Source organism: Cucumis sativus, chromosome 2 (genome assembly GCF_000004075.3).
Source record: "Cucumis sativus cultivar 9930 chromosome 2, Cucumber_9930_V3, whole genome shotgun sequence".
In the NCBI taxonomy this organism is placed as follows: domain Eukaryota; kingdom Viridiplantae; phylum Streptophyta; class Magnoliopsida; order Cucurbitales; family Cucurbitaceae; genus Cucumis; species Cucumis sativus.
The window spans coordinates 2,259,693-2,278,270 of NC_026656.2; the positions used below are offsets into that span (position 1 = coordinate 2,259,693).

General features: G+C 30.2%; 1 protein-coding gene across 2 annotated transcripts; it reads left to right on the forward strand.

Annotated features, from left to right (window-relative positions):
* The first annotated feature begins 6,268 nt into the window (after positions 1-6,268).
* Positions 6,269-12,373, forward strand: LOC101220191. 2 transcript variants are annotated; one of them, XM_004139174.3, is made up of 9 exons: positions 6,269-6,421; positions 6,516-6,658; positions 6,808-6,914; positions 7,647-7,712; positions 8,200-8,282; positions 8,615-8,661; positions 9,296-9,374; positions 10,533-10,626; positions 12,131-12,373. In XM_004139174.3, the coding sequence occupies exons 1-8, from the start codon at positions 6,371-6,373 to the stop codon at positions 10,608-10,610; spliced, it is 654 nt and encodes a 217-aa protein (XP_004139222.1). In that variant the 5' UTR covers positions 6,269-6,370; the 3' UTR covers positions 10,611-10,626; positions 12,131-12,373. The 2 variants fall into 2 exon arrangements, with proteins under 2 accessions (XP_004139222.1, XP_031736477.1); XM_031880617.1 differs by lacking the exon at positions 7,647-7,712.
* Positions 12,374-18,578: the final 6,205 nt, after the last annotated feature.

The following is an 18,578-nucleotide window of genomic DNA, read 5'->3' on the forward strand; positions in this document are numbered from 1 at the left end:
ATATCGATAGAATTTAAAATATTGTTATATTTTAATAAATATTTTGGTTGGTTAGAATGAATTTAAAAAGGTTGAAAAGAAAAGAAGACGTAAAAGGGAGAAAGGGAGGGAGGGAGGGAGGGAGTGTGTGTTTTGATAAGGGAAAAAGGGTGGGAGCGTGTAAATGGAAGGCACGATGCCACATTGATTGGGTCAACATCTGAATCATAATGCCATGCGCTTTCATTTAACACATTTACACTTCTATTCCTTATTTAATATTACTCTTTCTTTCTCTATAATTATTAACTAAACAAAACAATCAAATTTTATTCAAATTCTACTCTTCTAATTTTCTTCTTTTTCTTTCTAACTTACTCCTCACATTTCACTTTTGTTCTGTCCAATGTTTTTATATTTTATACATTTCTCATTTTCAAATCACATTTTAAAAAAAGAAGATGATATTTTATGAATGTGTGAATTTGGTTTTTCTAAGACCATTCTCCTATATAAAAAAATGAAAGAAATCCAATCATAATGAGTTATGAGATGAAAAAATGCACCAAACCTTTGCATGTAGTATTGATCAATTTATAATTTGAGAAATAACGTGATCGACAAGATAAAGAGATCATCACTATAGTGTGTTGTTGCTTACCACACAAGCTCTAATGCTTAAGTCACAGAGCATATATGCGTAGCAAAGTAAAGAGTTTGAGTATTAGAGTTAATTTATTTCCTTTTGAGATTTTTAATCATTTATTTATAGTGGAATCCTAACCTAAGTTGTACTTATCTGAGTTCCATTGTCATATTAGGTTATCCCTCGAGTCAAATAAGTTAGAGCATGCATTTGACATAGCCATTCTACAAGTTTGGAGGCTTGTACTTGGTCTCATCTTGGGGGAGGAGGTTGATTTAAAACATCCCTCTTCTCTAAACGCAAATTGGTCGTGGTATACATTTCTCTATTATATAAAAAGCGATATACGAATGAGAAAAAACAAAATATATTAAATTTTATGTTTGAAGATATGAGAGTTTATAAGAAGTCATTATAACGATAGAGTTCGAATAAACCGATATCACATATAAATAAAATGACTACGAAGATATGAAAGTAAGGTTAGACTTAGAATATTTGAAAGTTACCATCTTTTACAAATATGTGCATTATTCATTTTCATTGACTCAATCGTAAGTCATTCAAAATTAAACATGCCAAGTTTTGAGCGATCTTTTGAAAATCCTTCTAAAAATGTGCAAACGAGAACAAGATACCATATATAAGAAAAGGATCCACGTTGGTTTGTAAGAATTGTACTCACTACCCTCTATTACCAAATTTAGATTATGAGTTTAACTCACCAACTTGAATACAAGTTTGAAGAGTAGTTTTTTATTTTATGTATTGGGGTATGTGCTTTGTTTTATGTGTTGTAATTAATGGTAAAGACATTTGGTAAGTTGGAATAGAAACAAAATTGGGTAATAAATTTTGTAAAAGTACAAAGCAATTAAGATTAAATGAATATAAGCTGAAAGTAAAATTAACAAAAATAACTAAAAAAAATACTTCTATATATATATATATTAATTGGAGAAATGATTAATTAAAAGGAAATAGAAATGTTTGGGCATTGCATTGAGCGATTGAGATGAGTGAATCAAAATATTCCTTTTCCAGCTGGCAACAGAGAATGAAATTAAAAAAGCAATGAAAATAAATAAAATAAACTAAGTAACAAGAGCGCGTGGAGAGCAGTGACCAATAAGAGGAGTTTGCATCAATGGGAAGCTTTGTTTTTATCCGAAGAGCAATTAAGAGAATCCAAGGATTGGGGAGGGGAGCACGCGCCTGAGAGAGAGTGGGGGTGGGGGAGTTGGGGAGGAGATGGGAAAAAGGAGAGTGAGATTTGTTGGTTAATTGAGAGATTAAAGAAAGAAGACGTGGTGGTCACGTGTGATTTGTCCGTAATTAGTTGGCGTGCGTTAAACAGAAAGCCTACGTGGACTTGGACTTGATGGGCCACCTCTTACAAAAGGCCCACTTTTCATGTTTCGTATCACATCTGAATTTGTTCATTTCTAAATCTGTCCTTTTTTTCTTTAAATAAAATTTCAAAATTAAAAAAATATATTTTTTTTCTTAAATATACATGTAACAAACGTACAAAATATTTATATAGTATAAAACAATTTTGAAAATGAAAAAATTCAACATTTTCATAATGAAAAATACCAAAATTATCTCAGTCGACACTCAATAAACAAGCCACACCCACACGATCGTGTAGATTTTTCATTGACCCCCACCCACGTAGCAATAGAGGAAGAAAGTCAAGGTTTCTCTTGAACAAGATCTTTCCTACACGACCTTGGACGTACCGTGCCCTGGAATGAAAGAATTCTTTCTTTAGTTATTGTATCTTGGGATTTAGTGGTATCGAGATGACCTGATATGAACATTTATGTCTTTATTTTATTCGATCTCGGGCATACGTTGCCCCAAAATGAAAGAATTGTGTCTTTAGTTATTCGATCTTGGACCTTAATTGCACTGAGATGGTCTAGGATTAGTAAATCGCAAATAAGATATAAATCACAATAATATACATGAAAGTTTGGAAAAATGATAGTGCATCATGACATTTTTTATTATGTTATACAATACGTAAATATTTTGAATTTTTGTTACATTTACGTAAATTACTAAAAAAAATGTTTGTGTTATTTTATTTTTTAAATGTAAATTTTTTTTCGTATTGGGAGAGTATCACACTATTTATTTTAGATTGGAAATTTCTTTATAAATATTAATAAACTCGTATTAATGTCAATAACTCTATTTAAAAATGTATACTTATAAATGAGATTCACTTATTGACGAGAGAGGAAGAAGTGCTAGCTCTAATCAGATCAGTAGTGAAGGATAATTTGTTCATTTGGACGTCTCAAGAGATTTTCAGTTTCGACATATTTAGTGATTCTAGAATTTGGTGTTTAACGATTCTAGAATTTGGTGTTTAATGAGATAGTTCCTTGAACAACAGATGAGAAAGTTTCTTTTTGTTGGCATGGCAAAATGTTTTTAACCGGTCTCTTTATAGTTTGGTCGATGAAAATTTGGATTTGTTATTCGCGTAAGGATCATATGGGGGTCGTTTGAATCGAAGATCAAACCAACCGACCAAAGACTTATTTTGAGAGATGTACTTCCAAGTGCATATTTTGCCCCTGCATACATTTATACTAACACCACAAACAGTTGTTGGAAGTAGTTTGAAATTTTCATTTTATATACTATTATTGTATTTAAGATGTTCCTTTCATGTATATATTTGAATTAAATGTTCACAATTCGAAAAAGGTCCCAACAAAATGGTTTTTTTCTGTATGTTTTTGTATAAGTGATTTATACGTATTTTAAAAATACAATGGTTAAATTCTTAGCCAAATTTAAAAACTAAAAACACCTTTTCCAAAGCTACATTTTTTAATTTTCAAAATCCTCTATGGTTTTTGTAAAAAGTAGATAGCAAAATAAGAAATTTAAAGGTAGAAAACCAAAAATCAAATGATTATCAAATAGAAACCAAATCGTATGTTACTTGAAAAAACCTAAATATTTTGACTTATCTCCGTAATATTCAGACACAACGTACGTGATGACTTAAAAAGCCATAATCATTTTCCATGACATGACCTAACATTTTGTAACATTATCCATGTGGAATCATTATTTTCAAGAACATTAAACATATTTTGTTGAAGATGGTAATAATTCATATTTTGAATAGATGAATTTCTCAAATCCTACCATATATATATATTATATTATATCTTTTGATATATATACTTCCTTTTATTTGTTCTTTTTGTCCATGGTGTCCCACATTTTTGGGTCACATGTCTTCCAATATCAACTTTTGCTTACATTTCAAGCTAATTTGATTTTCAATAGTTTGAAATGTAAAGGGTAGAATATATCTCATTATATAGGAAACATTTTGTTTGCTAGTAACTTCTTTTGCTTTTGTACCTTATACACTTATAACTTTTCACATGTAGATTTCTTCCATTTTTTTTTTTTTGTATGTGGAGCCCATCTACAAATATATTATATGATTGAACGTGACGATCAATACCTAAAGTGAACAGTATTTAAACCGACATATATACATATGTGTTAACGACTAAAAGTTTTGTGATTCGACTTTTGTACCTCGTTTGTAGTTAAAGAAAAAGTCTACACCGTTCTAAACCTTTTAAATAGTCTTTAACTAATTTAATTAATGGTATGAGTTTTCCAATTTTTAATATAACTTTAGCTTTGGTGATGTCGTCTTTATAAGCATTGTAATTATATTTTTCTTGGCCTCTCATCTTATGTAAAATAGATCAAACTTTATATTTATTTAAACATCATGAACTAAAATTTAAGAATCGAAGAAATGTTTGGAGTAAGGAGTGAGTTATTATAGTTTGATTAGAATAGTTTGTGTTTTGAGTTTAGATTATTTTAGTTTGAGGTATAGATTATTTTAGTTTGAGTTATAATAGTATATGTGTAAACGTAGTTTGATAAGAAAATTATGAATGTCAAATAGTAAAAACGGTAGCAAATAATAAATATTGTAACAAATTGAAAGTTTTGAAATAATGTTTACTATAACTAAAAATGGTTATTAAAGTACTAAATATTATTTGTCCCAAACCAGCTACGAAAGTTTACGAGCTAATTGAAAGGAGAGATACAAAGTGTATTCAAACAAAAAAAAAATAGTATTAAAAAGGATTTGTATTTCAATTAAGTTCCTATTTAGGGTTTATTACTTTTTAGTTATACTTAGAAAAACATGATAAAACTTTCAAACATGGATCAAAGAAATCTCCAATCAAAATTATTTCTAAACACTATTGATAATGTATTATTCACATCAATATCAAACTCTATTATTTCTTTAATTATACTCCCCTTTAATTCCATATTCTCATGATGTATAGTTGAAATCCGCTTTATATTTATCAATATTTTGATAGTATCTAAAAATTAAAACGTTCCACTCTTATAAAATACAAGGTAAGTGAATTATTATTGAACTATACTCAAATTAACGTTGAAGTGATAGTTAGGAAATAGAAATCATAGGTACTTAACTTCTAGAAGGGATTAGGGTTTTGGATCCTCGAAAAAATCATTTTCTAATTCTGGATAACTATAGTTTGGACTCATTTATCTTCAAAAATCGAACGGACAATAATGATTTTTTTTTTCTTTGTAAAAAAAGTAAAATATTGTTGAATTCTTTTTGTTACATTATGGGTGTGTGTATGATCTCTCTCTCAAGCTTTTTTTGTGGAAGCTTTTTCTTGACAATTTCTAAAGGATTGCAATGATGGCCCATTTGAAGCATTGATGGGATTGAAACTTTTCCTTAGGGTATGTTCTCAAATGCTCACACATCTCTCAATTATGACTCAAATTTTGTGGTGGATTATTCTTCATATCCATTTTCAATAAATATAAAATTACATTTCCTTCCCTTTGTAAAAGTTTTGAATGCTTGAATTCAATACTGTTTTTCTTCAAACTAAATTACAACAACAATCTCTATTCCAAGCATTCAACCTATACTAGAGTTGGATTGTGGAGGGAACAAATCTAACCATGTCACATCTTTAGTACCAAAAGTATCTACTTTGTTTTAACTTGGAGCTGGGATTAGGTTTTGAATGATGATCGTAATTTCTTGATTCACACAAGTACAAATGTATCCATTTTGAAAATTTTTATTGTTGTTTAATATGATCATAGTCGACTATTGTGTAGCTACTGGCTTTAAGTCAGTGACTCTTATTTCAATGTGTCAGCGTATGTTTTTATAATTAAACTAATTAAAACATATATCTTAAATTTTGCAAACGATTACATTTTATGAATTAATTCGTAAACCTATTAATAATAAGTTAAAAGTAGGAGATCATGATGACCATTTTTTTTTAAATTAAAAAATAGAATTATTCGATATTCATATAAAACTTGTATGATTAGTTAAATTTCAAAATTTACTATATTTTGTAAATATATATTTATAAAATATAACTAAATTTCAGATTTTATAGACATTGACACTGATATGTCTCTTATCAATACATTAAAAGTGATCGGTGTCTATGGTCAATAAGAATTTAGCATTTTTACTATATATTTTTTACTAACATTTTAATTTATTTTATCATTTAAAAAAAAAATCTACCAAACAAAAATGTTTTAAAATTAAATAGTTTTATACGTGGCGGGTGACATGGCAACTTTAGCTAGACGCGCCGGGCAAAATCGGAGAGAAGCTAAGCGACGCCGGAGGCACCGTCTCCGGAGAGGATAATGGCCGGAATCTGTTACTGTCCACCGCTTCCTCCATCTCTATCCCCCAAGGTCTGTATCTTATACGCCGGTGGCTTCAATTCAACTCGCTGTCATTTTCTGATCCCAATTCTCTCCGATTCACTTTGGAACACTCGTTTTGTAGACTGTATCCGTCATAAGATGCTTCTCAAGCTCACCGGAGAATTCTAATGGTAGCAGGAAGAAAGAGGCATCTGCGATTGTAAAAATCACTGTGAGTGGAATCACAGAGCTTCTTAGGCTTTTCTCTTCGCCGATCAGTAAGAGGTAATTTCGTTCTTGATATCCACGCTCGCTTCGTGTTATGAGGGAAATTAGGGTTTTTTTTGTTATAATTTCTGTTGATGTTTGCTTAGTTTGAATATGCGAGCGAGAGATATGAATTCGGTTCTGTTTGGTCCGTGTCTGTGTTGCAGAGTTGATGAAATTAGGGACAATCAGGGAGAGGAGTTTGTGGTTACAGGCGTTGATGAGGTTGTAAATATCCTGAAATCAGATTATGAGAATGCCTACTTTGTTACTGGTACATTCATTTTCCACATTTTCCTTAGCTGATTCTTTGTTTCCTTTATCATATTTTGATTTCTGAGTTCTTCCTTTATAAAATAATTATCATTCAATCTATAGTTGCAAATTATTGACAACTATTTTCAGTTTGTTTGAAAAATACTCCAACCCTGAATTTTCTTCTCTAGCATGATGGTGTGTTGTATATGAGTTCAATCAATGGTTGCCAACTACTTGCCACCTATCTGGAAATTAGTTTACTACGGGTTTAGGTATAATAAATTCAATTCAATGGCTTGCTTACAATTTATACAGTGGGATTGTAAGGCTGCAAATTAGTAACCTTTATTGAGAGGTGCTCCTAAGTTCGCCTTTTTGGGAGCTAGCTTCTTTGTTTTATTAAGAGGTTTTGCTTTAGAGGAACAATAGGATTTTTAGAGAGGTAGAGAGGTTCACAATGCGTTCTTGTGGGCTTTGGTGGAAAGGCCTTTTTCTGTAATTATGACCTTAGTTTGACTTTGTTGGATTGGAGTCCCTTTGTGTAGATTTTGGGGTCTCCCTTTTTATGTTGGGCTGTTCTTTTTTCTGTCCTTGTACATTCTTTCATTTCTCAGCTCGGTTTCATACCGAACCAAATATATAGATGTATGCGTGTATGAATGGGTGCTTGTGTAACTGACTGCATTAAATAAAAAAATGAAGCTTGTGGAAGTGTATTTTGTGATGGGCTAGCTTATACTGAAAACAGGGATATTCACTTCTGCAATTTATACTGACGATTGTCTTTTTGAAGATCCAACCATCAGATTTCGAGGTATTAATAATCACAGAAACTTTTAATAACTTAATCGTTTCATCACAATGGTGATCCTATTTTCACCTTTTATGTTTTCAAATGCCCAGAATTAGAAAGCATAAATTGTTTCTTATTCTGCTGAATTAGTGATGAATCACTTTAAACAACAGAATTGAATTTAATATTAGATTGGAAAACTTTTTTGGTCACTTTCATAGAAGTAATGATTTATCCTCTCAACTTTAAAACATGACTACTTAATCTTTGTACTTTCAAACTTGTAGCAACTTTGTCTTTGGTCTTTAGCATGTAACTATTTAGTCCTTGTATTTTCAAATTTAATTTCGTCCATATTGTGAAAAATCTTGTCAAAATGAAATGTCAAATTTTGTTATGAAATGAATTGGTTTTGTAGTTTGAAAACACATGTTACTTTTGATAGCATACTTCATTTTGGCAATATTTTCAAACATTAAAGTTGCTTTATGGACTTTTAACCCTGTAGGCAAGGAGCTGTATTCCCGGAACTTAAAGTTACTTGTTCCCTTTTTTGACTGTCCATCAATCCAATTACAAACAATTAATAAGGTAATTTGATCTTGTGATTTAATCTTCTTTTGACTTTGATTGAAGAATGAGTGAATGTACGGAGTTAATACCTTTTTTTGGCCTTTTGGCTAAGATCAATAGCAAATGCATGCTGCTGGGATCGGATTGGAAACAAATTTTCTACTGTTTTCTTTTTTTCTGTCATGGGGGACAAAATTTTATTGAAATTTTGGTAAATCTAGGATGTATTTGGCTGCTGAGAAAGGGGACGGGTGAGTACTGAGCAGCATCTTTTTCATGGATAAAATGATCGGTTCCAAGGAAAGTAAATTTTAGACTTTTACTGATTTTCATGTTATACATGACTGCAGAGTAACAAATCTGGGGTTGAATTTGTGCTGGCAGCCTGGAAACTAAGGTAGTTAACTACATTCTTTTGAATTACTTGTGGCTTTGGAGTGCTGGAATCCTTTCATTGATTATTGATTGTAGAATTAGGCGAGTTGTCCCGTGAGATTAGTCAAGGTGCACGTAAGTTGGCTCGGACACTCACGGATGTAGAAAAGAAATTCTAAAAGAATATTGATATATTTCTCGACAAAACAAAAGTAGGAAACAAAAGATGAAACGTAGGTTAATAAACTACAAGTTTGGTCTCTGAATTTCTGCTTTGCATTAATTTGGTCCCTAAAATTTCAAAAGTATTTTAAAAATATTTTATACCAATCAAACACTTTCCAAAGTTCAAACACTTATGGGACACAAAATTAAAAGTTCAGAGACCTATAACATTTTCTCAAGTTTAGAGATTAAACACACACAAAGCTTAAAGTTTAGGTACTAAACTCGTGATTTGATCATACTTGAGATTTTGACCTAAAATGGTAAGATATGCAATGTAACTTCGAATTGCATTTGTTCTTTCTGTTGGTATTTTCAAGCATTTTTTTCCTCGTTTCTTTTTCAATTGCGGGCGTTGCCTCAGTTATTTAAGCTTTCCCACATCAGTAGAAATTCCCAACATTTATTATTTTCATCTGATTGCCTTGCAGGACATACCTGAAACTTCCATGGAGGCCACTCATTTCTATTGATGGAAACACACTCTATGAACTTGATGAAGAGTTTAAAGTGAGAATCAGTGATCCTCTCATCCATGTTTTCAAATGGTTTTAAGAAAGTCATATCTGAATTTTCTTGAAATTTTAGTTCCAAGTTTTGTGCTGAAACACACAGATCTTTTTTTTTTTCGTTTTATGTTTCTCTTTAAAAAATCAACCAATAACTATCACCTTTGTTTGTTAACTGTTTGAATTCTTAATCAAATTCAAACTAAAACAACACAATAAGTCTTTGTAAACTATATATATCCTTTTCAGTTTTCAATTGATTATAAAACAGAATTTTAAATTTTCGTACATCTACTATTTATTTCCATTGTAAAACAAAAAATTAAGCCCACGAAAATTCAACTACAAAAAGGGTTCCAACTAGGTAAAATCAGCCTCTGGATAATTACAGGAAGTCTTTGAAATCAAACTCTAAAGAGAAGATGTGGAACCTCAACAAGAACCAAACATCACTATGGTCGTCCCTCTCTAGATCTCTAAAAGCTCTGTTATTTCTCTTTCTTCAAAAAGGCCATAACAAAGCACATACCCCCACAAACCATAAAAGATGAGCTCGCACAATTCAAAACTTCTGCTCCATGCAGACCTACAAACTTATAACTCCAAAGTAACTGATCCAAGTCATCTTCTGTCTTCTGACAAATAATATAACAAAAAAGACGTTGATCCACTAACGAAGACAAATCCAAAGTGTTCACACTACCAAATAAAACATGCTAGGAAAATAGTTTAACTTTCTTAGGTTTCTTAATCCTCCATGTAACACATCTTTTGTTAATTATGGGCACGTCAGTGAATATAGTACACCATGCCAATAATGGACAGTAAAACTTGACAGAAGATTATGATTTTCCTATTTTACCATTGTAAAGGTGCTTAAAACCATTTTTAAACACACAGAAGTATGGTATGTAAATTTCTTAAACTACAGGTATACTTCATAGTTATCCTTTTCCCAGGGAGGGTAGATAAGAAAATATAATATCAAGCTATCTAAATACTACAGGTATACTTCATAGTTATCCTTTTCCCAGATAGGGTAGATAAGAAAATATAATATCAAGCTATCTAAATACGATATCTCCTTTGTTATATGACATCAATACATATTATGTACTAAGCCCAATATTTGATTGCTTTCCATTTCTCATCATATCAGATAGTAAGGCATGCTGAGAGCTGGAGTGTTTCTGCACTTGAAGCAATTACTCAAATATTCATCCCTAGTTTTGAGTGAGACTGAAAATTGATTTGTAAGTTCTTGTCTCTAAACTTCTTACACAAAATGTCTTTAGAAACAAAGCACTGTAGGTTACTTGTATAAAATTCTGTTCCATCCCCAATTAAATAAAACTCGTTGGCTTCATAAACTTGTTATCATGTAATGAAAGTATGGAAAATTTTCATTTTTTTCTCCTGTACTTTCCTCTCTTTTGTTTTGCATTTCTCGGTGTGTTTAGAGTACATTGACTAGTTTCAAGAAACAATTCAAACGACTTCACAAAACTTGATGTTCAACTTAGTTAAGCATTGGACTCTGTGCTTAGTTCGAGCTTTAGGATCGTGGTGACGATATTTTAGGGTCATTCCTAATATATGGAAGAACAAAGAAAAAGTTCATCACAGGATAGAAAAAAGTTCAAATACATTGAAATAAAAGTTCATTTAAAGTTAATTAGGATTTATTCCAATTATTGATCTTCTGTATTTTTTCCTTTTATGGTCCTTTCCTTTGTTGGGTTTCTTGAATCTATTTATTGCAACTCAAATTCTGACTCAAGCTGATTATTTCAATAATATATACAAAATTTAATAAGCACCAGAGCATAATTCTTTTGTTGTTGGATTCTGGCTTGCAACCTCTTTTTGTTTTGTTTTGTTTTAAAACAAAAGCAAAATCAGAACAAATTTAAAGAGAACATGTCTCGATAAATTACACATCCACTTATGGAAGTTGTTCTTATAACTTTTCTTGCCGCAAAAAAGATGCGAGAAAAACTCTAGCACTTAATTTACATTGCCGAATTTTTCTTGTTAACTCTTATTTTTTCTCCACTTCGTTGATGTACGAAAGCTGTGGGGAAAAAAGTTCAATAACTACGGCAACTGCAATTATGTTTCTTGCAAATTTTCCTTATGAGAAAGTTTTGGCCAGTAAAACTGTTTAGCTTTTGAAAATTAAGCCTATAAACACTAATTCATCTATTCGTTAATGGTTCCTATGTTTCCTTGTATCCATTTTAGTTGTGTTCTTAAAATCCAAACCAAAGTTTGAACCAACTTTTTTCTGGTTGACTGATAATTCACGATTAAGAATTTAAATGTTTACATAAAAAAATATGTGAATTATGATATTGAAATTGTGAGAAAGCAAATATACCATTTTGAAAAATTTAAAAATCAAATAGTTATGAATGGAGCTTAAGAAAGTTAAATGCACATTGATGGTAATCATGATTCCTGAACACCGTTGAGGCCACGTTTTATTTATCAAACTCAAAACTCTTATTTGGATACTTGCAGTTAGATTTATTTACTGTCACACCATAACCCTTTAGTACATAAAAAACTATGAAACTCGCAAAACATTCAGTATTCTCATCTCATCCAATTGACTTCTCAGTTGGATGAGAAGTCAATTGTTTTCATAAAACTCATCACACCATAGCCCAATGTTTTTATAAAACACTTGTTTTAAAACCTAACTCACTGAGCTTTTTAGCTCACCATTTTCAAATTGTGTTTTCTACTTTTCAGGTAGAGATCGTGTTCCCAAAGCCTGATACGCTGTTGTCACTCTGCAAGAGAGTCTCGTCTTTTATTCGGTATCTTGTTCAGTCGTTTTGTACTCATATGCACATATAGTCTTGTAAATATACTCAGAATTAGAGCAGGTTGTGTGTTTTTGGACCAAGAAGACTATACTTTGTGTTTAAAAGTCTATGTAAAACCTATCTTTATGTTTGTTATAATATGGGCTGCACTTGAATTCTTTTAATATTTCTTTCTTTATAGTTGTGTATTTTGCTTTCGCAAGTTATTCAAGTAAGAGTGCTAGAGGTTAGGGTCAGCAGGTATTGTTGAGTAGAGAACTACATATGTTGGCTCCGCACCGTCTCTTGAACCAAGAGAGGAAGTGGTTTGAAAGCGGGTGTGACAGTACACATCTCTGAAATGTTTGGATTTTCCAAAATTTCACGTTGGTGGACGTGACCCTGACCACACACGTTAGCGTTGCCAGGAAAGGTAACAGAATCATGGTGTCGTAATGTATAAAACATTTTAAAGTAAAATTCCTAATATGCAATTGATTTCATGTGTCACTTCTATAGCATCTCAGTGGTGAAGTTGCTTGGATTGATAATGATGGAAACTGAGGTGAAATTGCTGATATGAAAGGGGAGGAAGGTATGTCTCTCCTTTTTGTGTTTTTCTTGCTCCTGGTCGGCCTTTACTTTCCCCCCTACTAGGGAAAAAAGGGGAATAATATTTTGTAAGTTTTAAGAGGGACATTTTCCCTTTTGTTCTACATCCATAAAATGGAAAGTAACATTAATAACTATTGCGGCTCACATTTGATACTTCTTATTATGAACTACAAAATCTCTTGTTTTTTCTTAACTCCAACTTTTAAATATTCTATTTTATTGTGCTTATCTAATACCATGTTTTATTTGAAGTTACATGTAATGTATTGATTTGCTGGACTTATGTATATAAGATCTGGTTAAAGCTATATGTACCCCAAAGAAAAAAGAAAAAGGAGAAAGGAGAAAGGAGAGGAGGTCCAGACAATTTCATAAAGTCATTTCACAAAGACTAAGATGTTAAAAAGTGTCTAACTCCAATATTGATATTATTGATGGGGAGGACACTTGTCTTTGAATGAACGGTTCGTCCCATCTCTTTTGAAACTTGAGTGTGGCATGAAATGAATGCCTCTTGGGATCTTTGCCATTTTCAATTAAAGATGACTATTTTTCTTACGAGGTTGGAGATTTGTTTCCTTAAAAAAAATTTAAAGGAGGTATCGGACTCCACAAATTTTCTATAGGAAATCCTCTCCTTAAACTAAGTGAAAATTTTCGTTGGGATAAAGAATGAGATGGAGGATGGAGAAGAGGAAGAGTCATCTCCGTTTCCTTTCAACCGGTCGACATCTCTATTCTCAACCAAAAGATAGATCTAACTTATATTATGCTATTTTTATTAGTTATTTTGTTCAGCAATGAAATCTTTCTTTTCAAGTCAATTCAATTTAGTTTGATTCTCGGCCGAACGATATGATCATTTAATCAGGAAAGAGTTCATTGTATGATTAAACAGGTCCAAGGAGCTGGCAAAGAGTCATTTTCCAAGCCAAAAAAGAACTGAATCTGAAGCAGATACAGATGCAGATAAATGGGCAAAAATACGCTCACAAATTGATGTTTCAATCATATGCTTGGTTTTGTCATTTTGGCTGTCCAAAGGCACACATTTGAGGTTATGATCTGGTCCACCATCCTTTCATTATTTATCCTACCTTTTTTGTTTGTTTTGTTTGCAACAAAATATTTGCTATTCAGTACCCCCAATAGAAAATTAAAAAAGAAAATCAATGAAGATGCATAGAAAGTAGACTATTTGGTCAGTTTCAAGTGGTGTGATTTGATATTGAAGCAGACCCTTTAACAGAGCTTCTTTTGACTGTTAGTGTAGGTAGAGAGAGAAAGAAAATCAAGAATTTAATGCATTCTGCCATTTCATTCTTCATATCATTCACACTTTTCTTTTCTTTTTTTTGGTTAATAAATTAGAAGGTTCCTCTCTCTTGTCACATGAAAACCTTGGAGGACAGCATTATTATTGCTTCACACCACATGAGCTAGATCTAGTTTTGTTTATTTTATTAATGATCATAGTAGCTGTCTGTTTCTAAGTTTATGAAATTTAGCCAAACTTTCTTTGAAGTTTGAACTATTGGGATTATAATCTTTTTTTTAAAAAAAATACACTTCTTTTTATTTAAATACTTATTTCAAACTCTCAAACTTTCACTAATAAAAATGGTTTAATAAATTCCTAACAATCGTAAGGTTTAACCAACAATTTCTTTAGTTTATTTTGTGTATAAAAATAAATACTTTGGAGTCGTATATTTATTTAAGGTTGCCTTGGTCGTATATCTCAATTTGAAGTTTGAACTCGATGGCACGCTCCTACTCTATTTTATTTATTTTAATTATTATTGGTGGGCTAAGGATGTCTTAAGGTGGACCTCTCTTGTTTCTTCAAAGTGAATGTCGATGTGCCTGTTATTAGTGGTGATGTGGATTTGATGCTGTTGTTCGTGACTCTTTTGGTGATACATTGTTTTACATGAAATTTATCATAGTTAGGACTTTTTACTTTTTTAAAAAAATTGTTTTTATAACATTATTGAAATCTGTCAACAAAATCGATATTTCAAGTATTTGGAGAAATAAAATTATTGAAATTTAGAAAGAAAATTTTGATATTTGAATTTTTTTTATTGATGTTTGGAATAAAGTTTATTTTTTGACGCTTACCACGATGAACACTTAACTTGAAAGCACAATCACTACAAATCATTATTTAATATATTGTAATATGACCGTTCAAAATTAATATTAAAAAATAAAAACCTCTTAATAAATTCGTCCCTACTTGAAGCTAACCATTAATTTTATGAACAAAAAATAATTCACCGAGAATAGAACTAAACTTGTAACCCTAGAAGGAACAAGATTGATGAGTATCACATAAAGATTAAATAATTATGCTTCATTGCATCTACATTTTTTGTAAGTAATTCCATCTTATCCTCACTTTAACAAGAGGTGAGAATTTTAGATTTTCACATGAGAATTTTGGCCTTTTCTTTTTTATTTGACCGTTGTTACTTTAAAATTTTGGACACTCGTACTAGATGAGGAGGGAATAAGATAAATGTCGATATATATAATATATATATATATATGTAACAATCGTTGAATTTACCAAAACGTCATGTCATCTATAGTTTCACGTAATAGTGTTGAATGTTTCGGATGTGATTTTACGATAGAAACAAAAATAATATTCAAAAATAGAATTAGGACTTCTAAAAGAAATCAGACAATTTTCAAATACATGTTGACCATAATCACAAAGATGGCAAATGATTTTTCATGCAAGAAACTTCCAAATCTTGTGTGTTTAGAGTATAATTATCTTTGATATCATCAAAATGGAATATAATCACGAGGATAAAAAATCTTCAAATAAAACACTAAAAACTAATACATTATTCCAAATCTACACAACAATATCAATATGAAAGTATAGTTATATTTTTATTCTATTATTTCAACGGGTTGATGTATCAAAATGAAATTCATTATTGTTACATTTTTCATAACTTAAAAAAAAAACAAATGTAGATCTATATCTATTTGATATTCAAACCTTTCAAATTTTCAATTCTGTGTTTAAAAAAAATCATAAAATTAATTAACATATTATTCATAAACTTAATAAATTTAGAGTGAAATTCTAAACTTTGCTCCAAATTTAAAGCTAAGATTCAATTTGGATTATCTTCCTAAATGCTTAAAAATATTTTTTTATACCTAAAAAAAAGTCAATCTAAACACGCTCTTGAGTTGCAAATTCAACCAAAAAAACTCGTAAGAACCAAAAGAAGTATTGGAAAAGTTTGAAAAGAGTATTTAATAGAGAAAAGAAAAACATCATAAGAACTAAAGAAAGTCATAGTTTGATATATACACTCACAAGTCAATAAGACAATAACACAAAAAAATGAATAATAAGAATAAAGAAATATGATTAAAGAGATTCCTCCTTTTCTTAAGATAGATCCCTCCCTCTGCCTAAGGTTAACCCCTTTTGAGTTGGCTATAAGAAAGCAAAGGCAAAGTTTTTTTTTTTTTTTTTTTTAATTAAAGGAAATTTAAGAAAAACAAAAAACCCTTTTATTTATTTATATTAAAAAGAAAAAAAAGAGTAAAAATAATAATAATGATAAAAAAAAAAGGAAAAAAGTTGGGATGGGAAGTGCAAAACAGCTAAGTTATAGAAATATATATATATTGATAGGTGAGATTGGCTGAATGAAAGGCGCAAATCAAGGAATCCAACTCTTTTTTCTTTTCTTTCTAATGAATGTAGATTTAGTTTTAGTGCTTTTCTTTTCTTTTCTTTCTGTTTCTTTCTATCATCAATGGATTCAAAAAAGCTTCTTTCTTTCTATGTTTCAACCAATCCTAATAATATAACCCTTTTCTTTTTTTCCATCAACTATTTCTTCCAATTTAATTCATTAACATCATCTTCAATTTACAGTTTCATATAACATACTGTTTCCATTTCATTCTTCTACTTTACATATTATAATAGTAATAAAAAAAGAGTTTTTACTTTATTAAGCGAGAACGATTTCAATGAGTTTAATAGGTAAGTTTGAACGTGAGTAGGTGGGGTTCAATTTGCTATAGAAAGCGTAAAATTCGATGCATTGGATGTGATGTGATTAATCTCTATGCAATGGATGTGATGTGATTAGTCGTTAATTAAGGGGTGAGTATTGGTAAGTTGAGGTGGGTTTTTTGACCAGTTAGGTTACGACGAGTGATGCCTTCGGGATTTTTTTAACCGATTGAATCCCTCATCATATGCAATCGATTGCTTTTGTTTCCGTTGGTTGGTTTGTTGTTTCGGTCTATCATACTCACCGCTATCTCTTATCCATAATTGAATTTTCGCTAACTAAAATCAGTTTGTGTGATCATTGAGGATATTATTTGCTCATGCTATTGTAGTTTTGACACTTCTTTTAGTTCTTGATTAAGAAATACGTATTGAACTATAGGTTTGTTAATTGCATTATACACTCTTTAAGTACACAATTAAATACAGAGGCCAAGTACATTCATGTTTATTTTCTTTATTTATCTTTGCAATTAAATACAAAGGTTAAGTACGTCCTTGGAATTCGTTTCTTGTTTTCAATTTTGAAATTTACCCTTGTGTTTCTTCTTATATCCTTATTAAATTGTTCACTTATTTTAAATAAAATTTTTAGTTGAATTCTAAAAACAAAAATTACTTTTCGTGGTTTTAAAAAGATGAGTAGATCAACATGTATAACAAAATAAAAAATTTATGAGTGGATATAATGTTTATAGTGAATTAAATTTTCAAAAACCAAATAATTATTAAATAGGGTTTAGTTTTTAGATTATGGTTTGTTAAGAACACAGAGAAAAAGTTAATTAAAGTGTAAAAATGACTTCAAATTACTGTGTTTTTTCAAGAAATCTGAGAAATATATAATGTAAATATAGGAGAAAACAAATAAAATTTTCAAAAAAAAAAAACTCAATAAAACCTAAATGTATATCATGTAGATTAACATTTTAATCTCACACAATGTATAAACTTACAATTTTTTGTAACATAATTCTCTCTCTCTCTTTCATTTTATTCATAAAGATATTACTGTATGAGTATCATTATTAACTTTTGATTTTCTTAAAAGAATGATGTTTTCTAAGGTTTTGAAAACTAATTTATTTACAAAGAAAATTGAAGGAAAAGGAATTAAAAAAGAAAAGGAAGGCTATTTCCAATTATTAATTAATTTGTTGAGATTGGGATTTGGGGAAGAATATATATATATATATATGTACATATAATTAACATTTCAAAGAAATAAAAATTATTGAGTAATAAAGACAATTGAATAAAACTGGAGTTTTGATGGATTGACATGTCATATCATTAATAATTTATAATGAAACAAAATACAACTCAAACCCACTTAATTTGTTTTCTTTCTAATTTAAAATTAATTCTTTTAGTTTTATTTTTATACCATCAAATTAATTCAAATCAAATGAAATTTGGTACACAACCCTAGTAGTCTACCTTCTTCATGATGTTGTATCTTTATCAAACCATAAATATATGATTATCAGAAAATAAAATTACACAATTACTATGTATAAAGTAGTAGTAATAATACAAGTAAATTGTCCATTTTGAGCATTGTTATATATCAAACAATTTAAGAAGTAAAAGATTCAAATTATATTTCAATTTTGAAACTTAAAATATCACTAAAAAGAAAGATCGCAATAAGGATGATATGAGTACGTTTATTTATCGAGATAGAGATTGATTAATTAGATATGATCATATC

What these genes read in the sequence shown, in the direction of transcription:
- LOC101220191 (XM_004139174.3), top strand. Translation starts at nt 6,371, where the DNA reads ATGGCCGGAATCTGTTACTGTCCACCGCTTCCTCCATCTCTATCCCCC. An exon ending in CTCCATCTCTATCCCCCAAG is followed by an intron (nt 6,422 to 6,515) that starts GTCTGTATCTTA and finishes CTCGTTTTGTAG; the next exon opens with ACTGTATCCGTCATAAGATG. An exon ending in TCCAACCATCAGATTTCGAG is followed by an intron (nt 7,713 to 8,199) that starts GTATTAATAATC and finishes TTAACCCTGTAG; the next exon opens with GCAAGGAGCTGTATTCCCGG.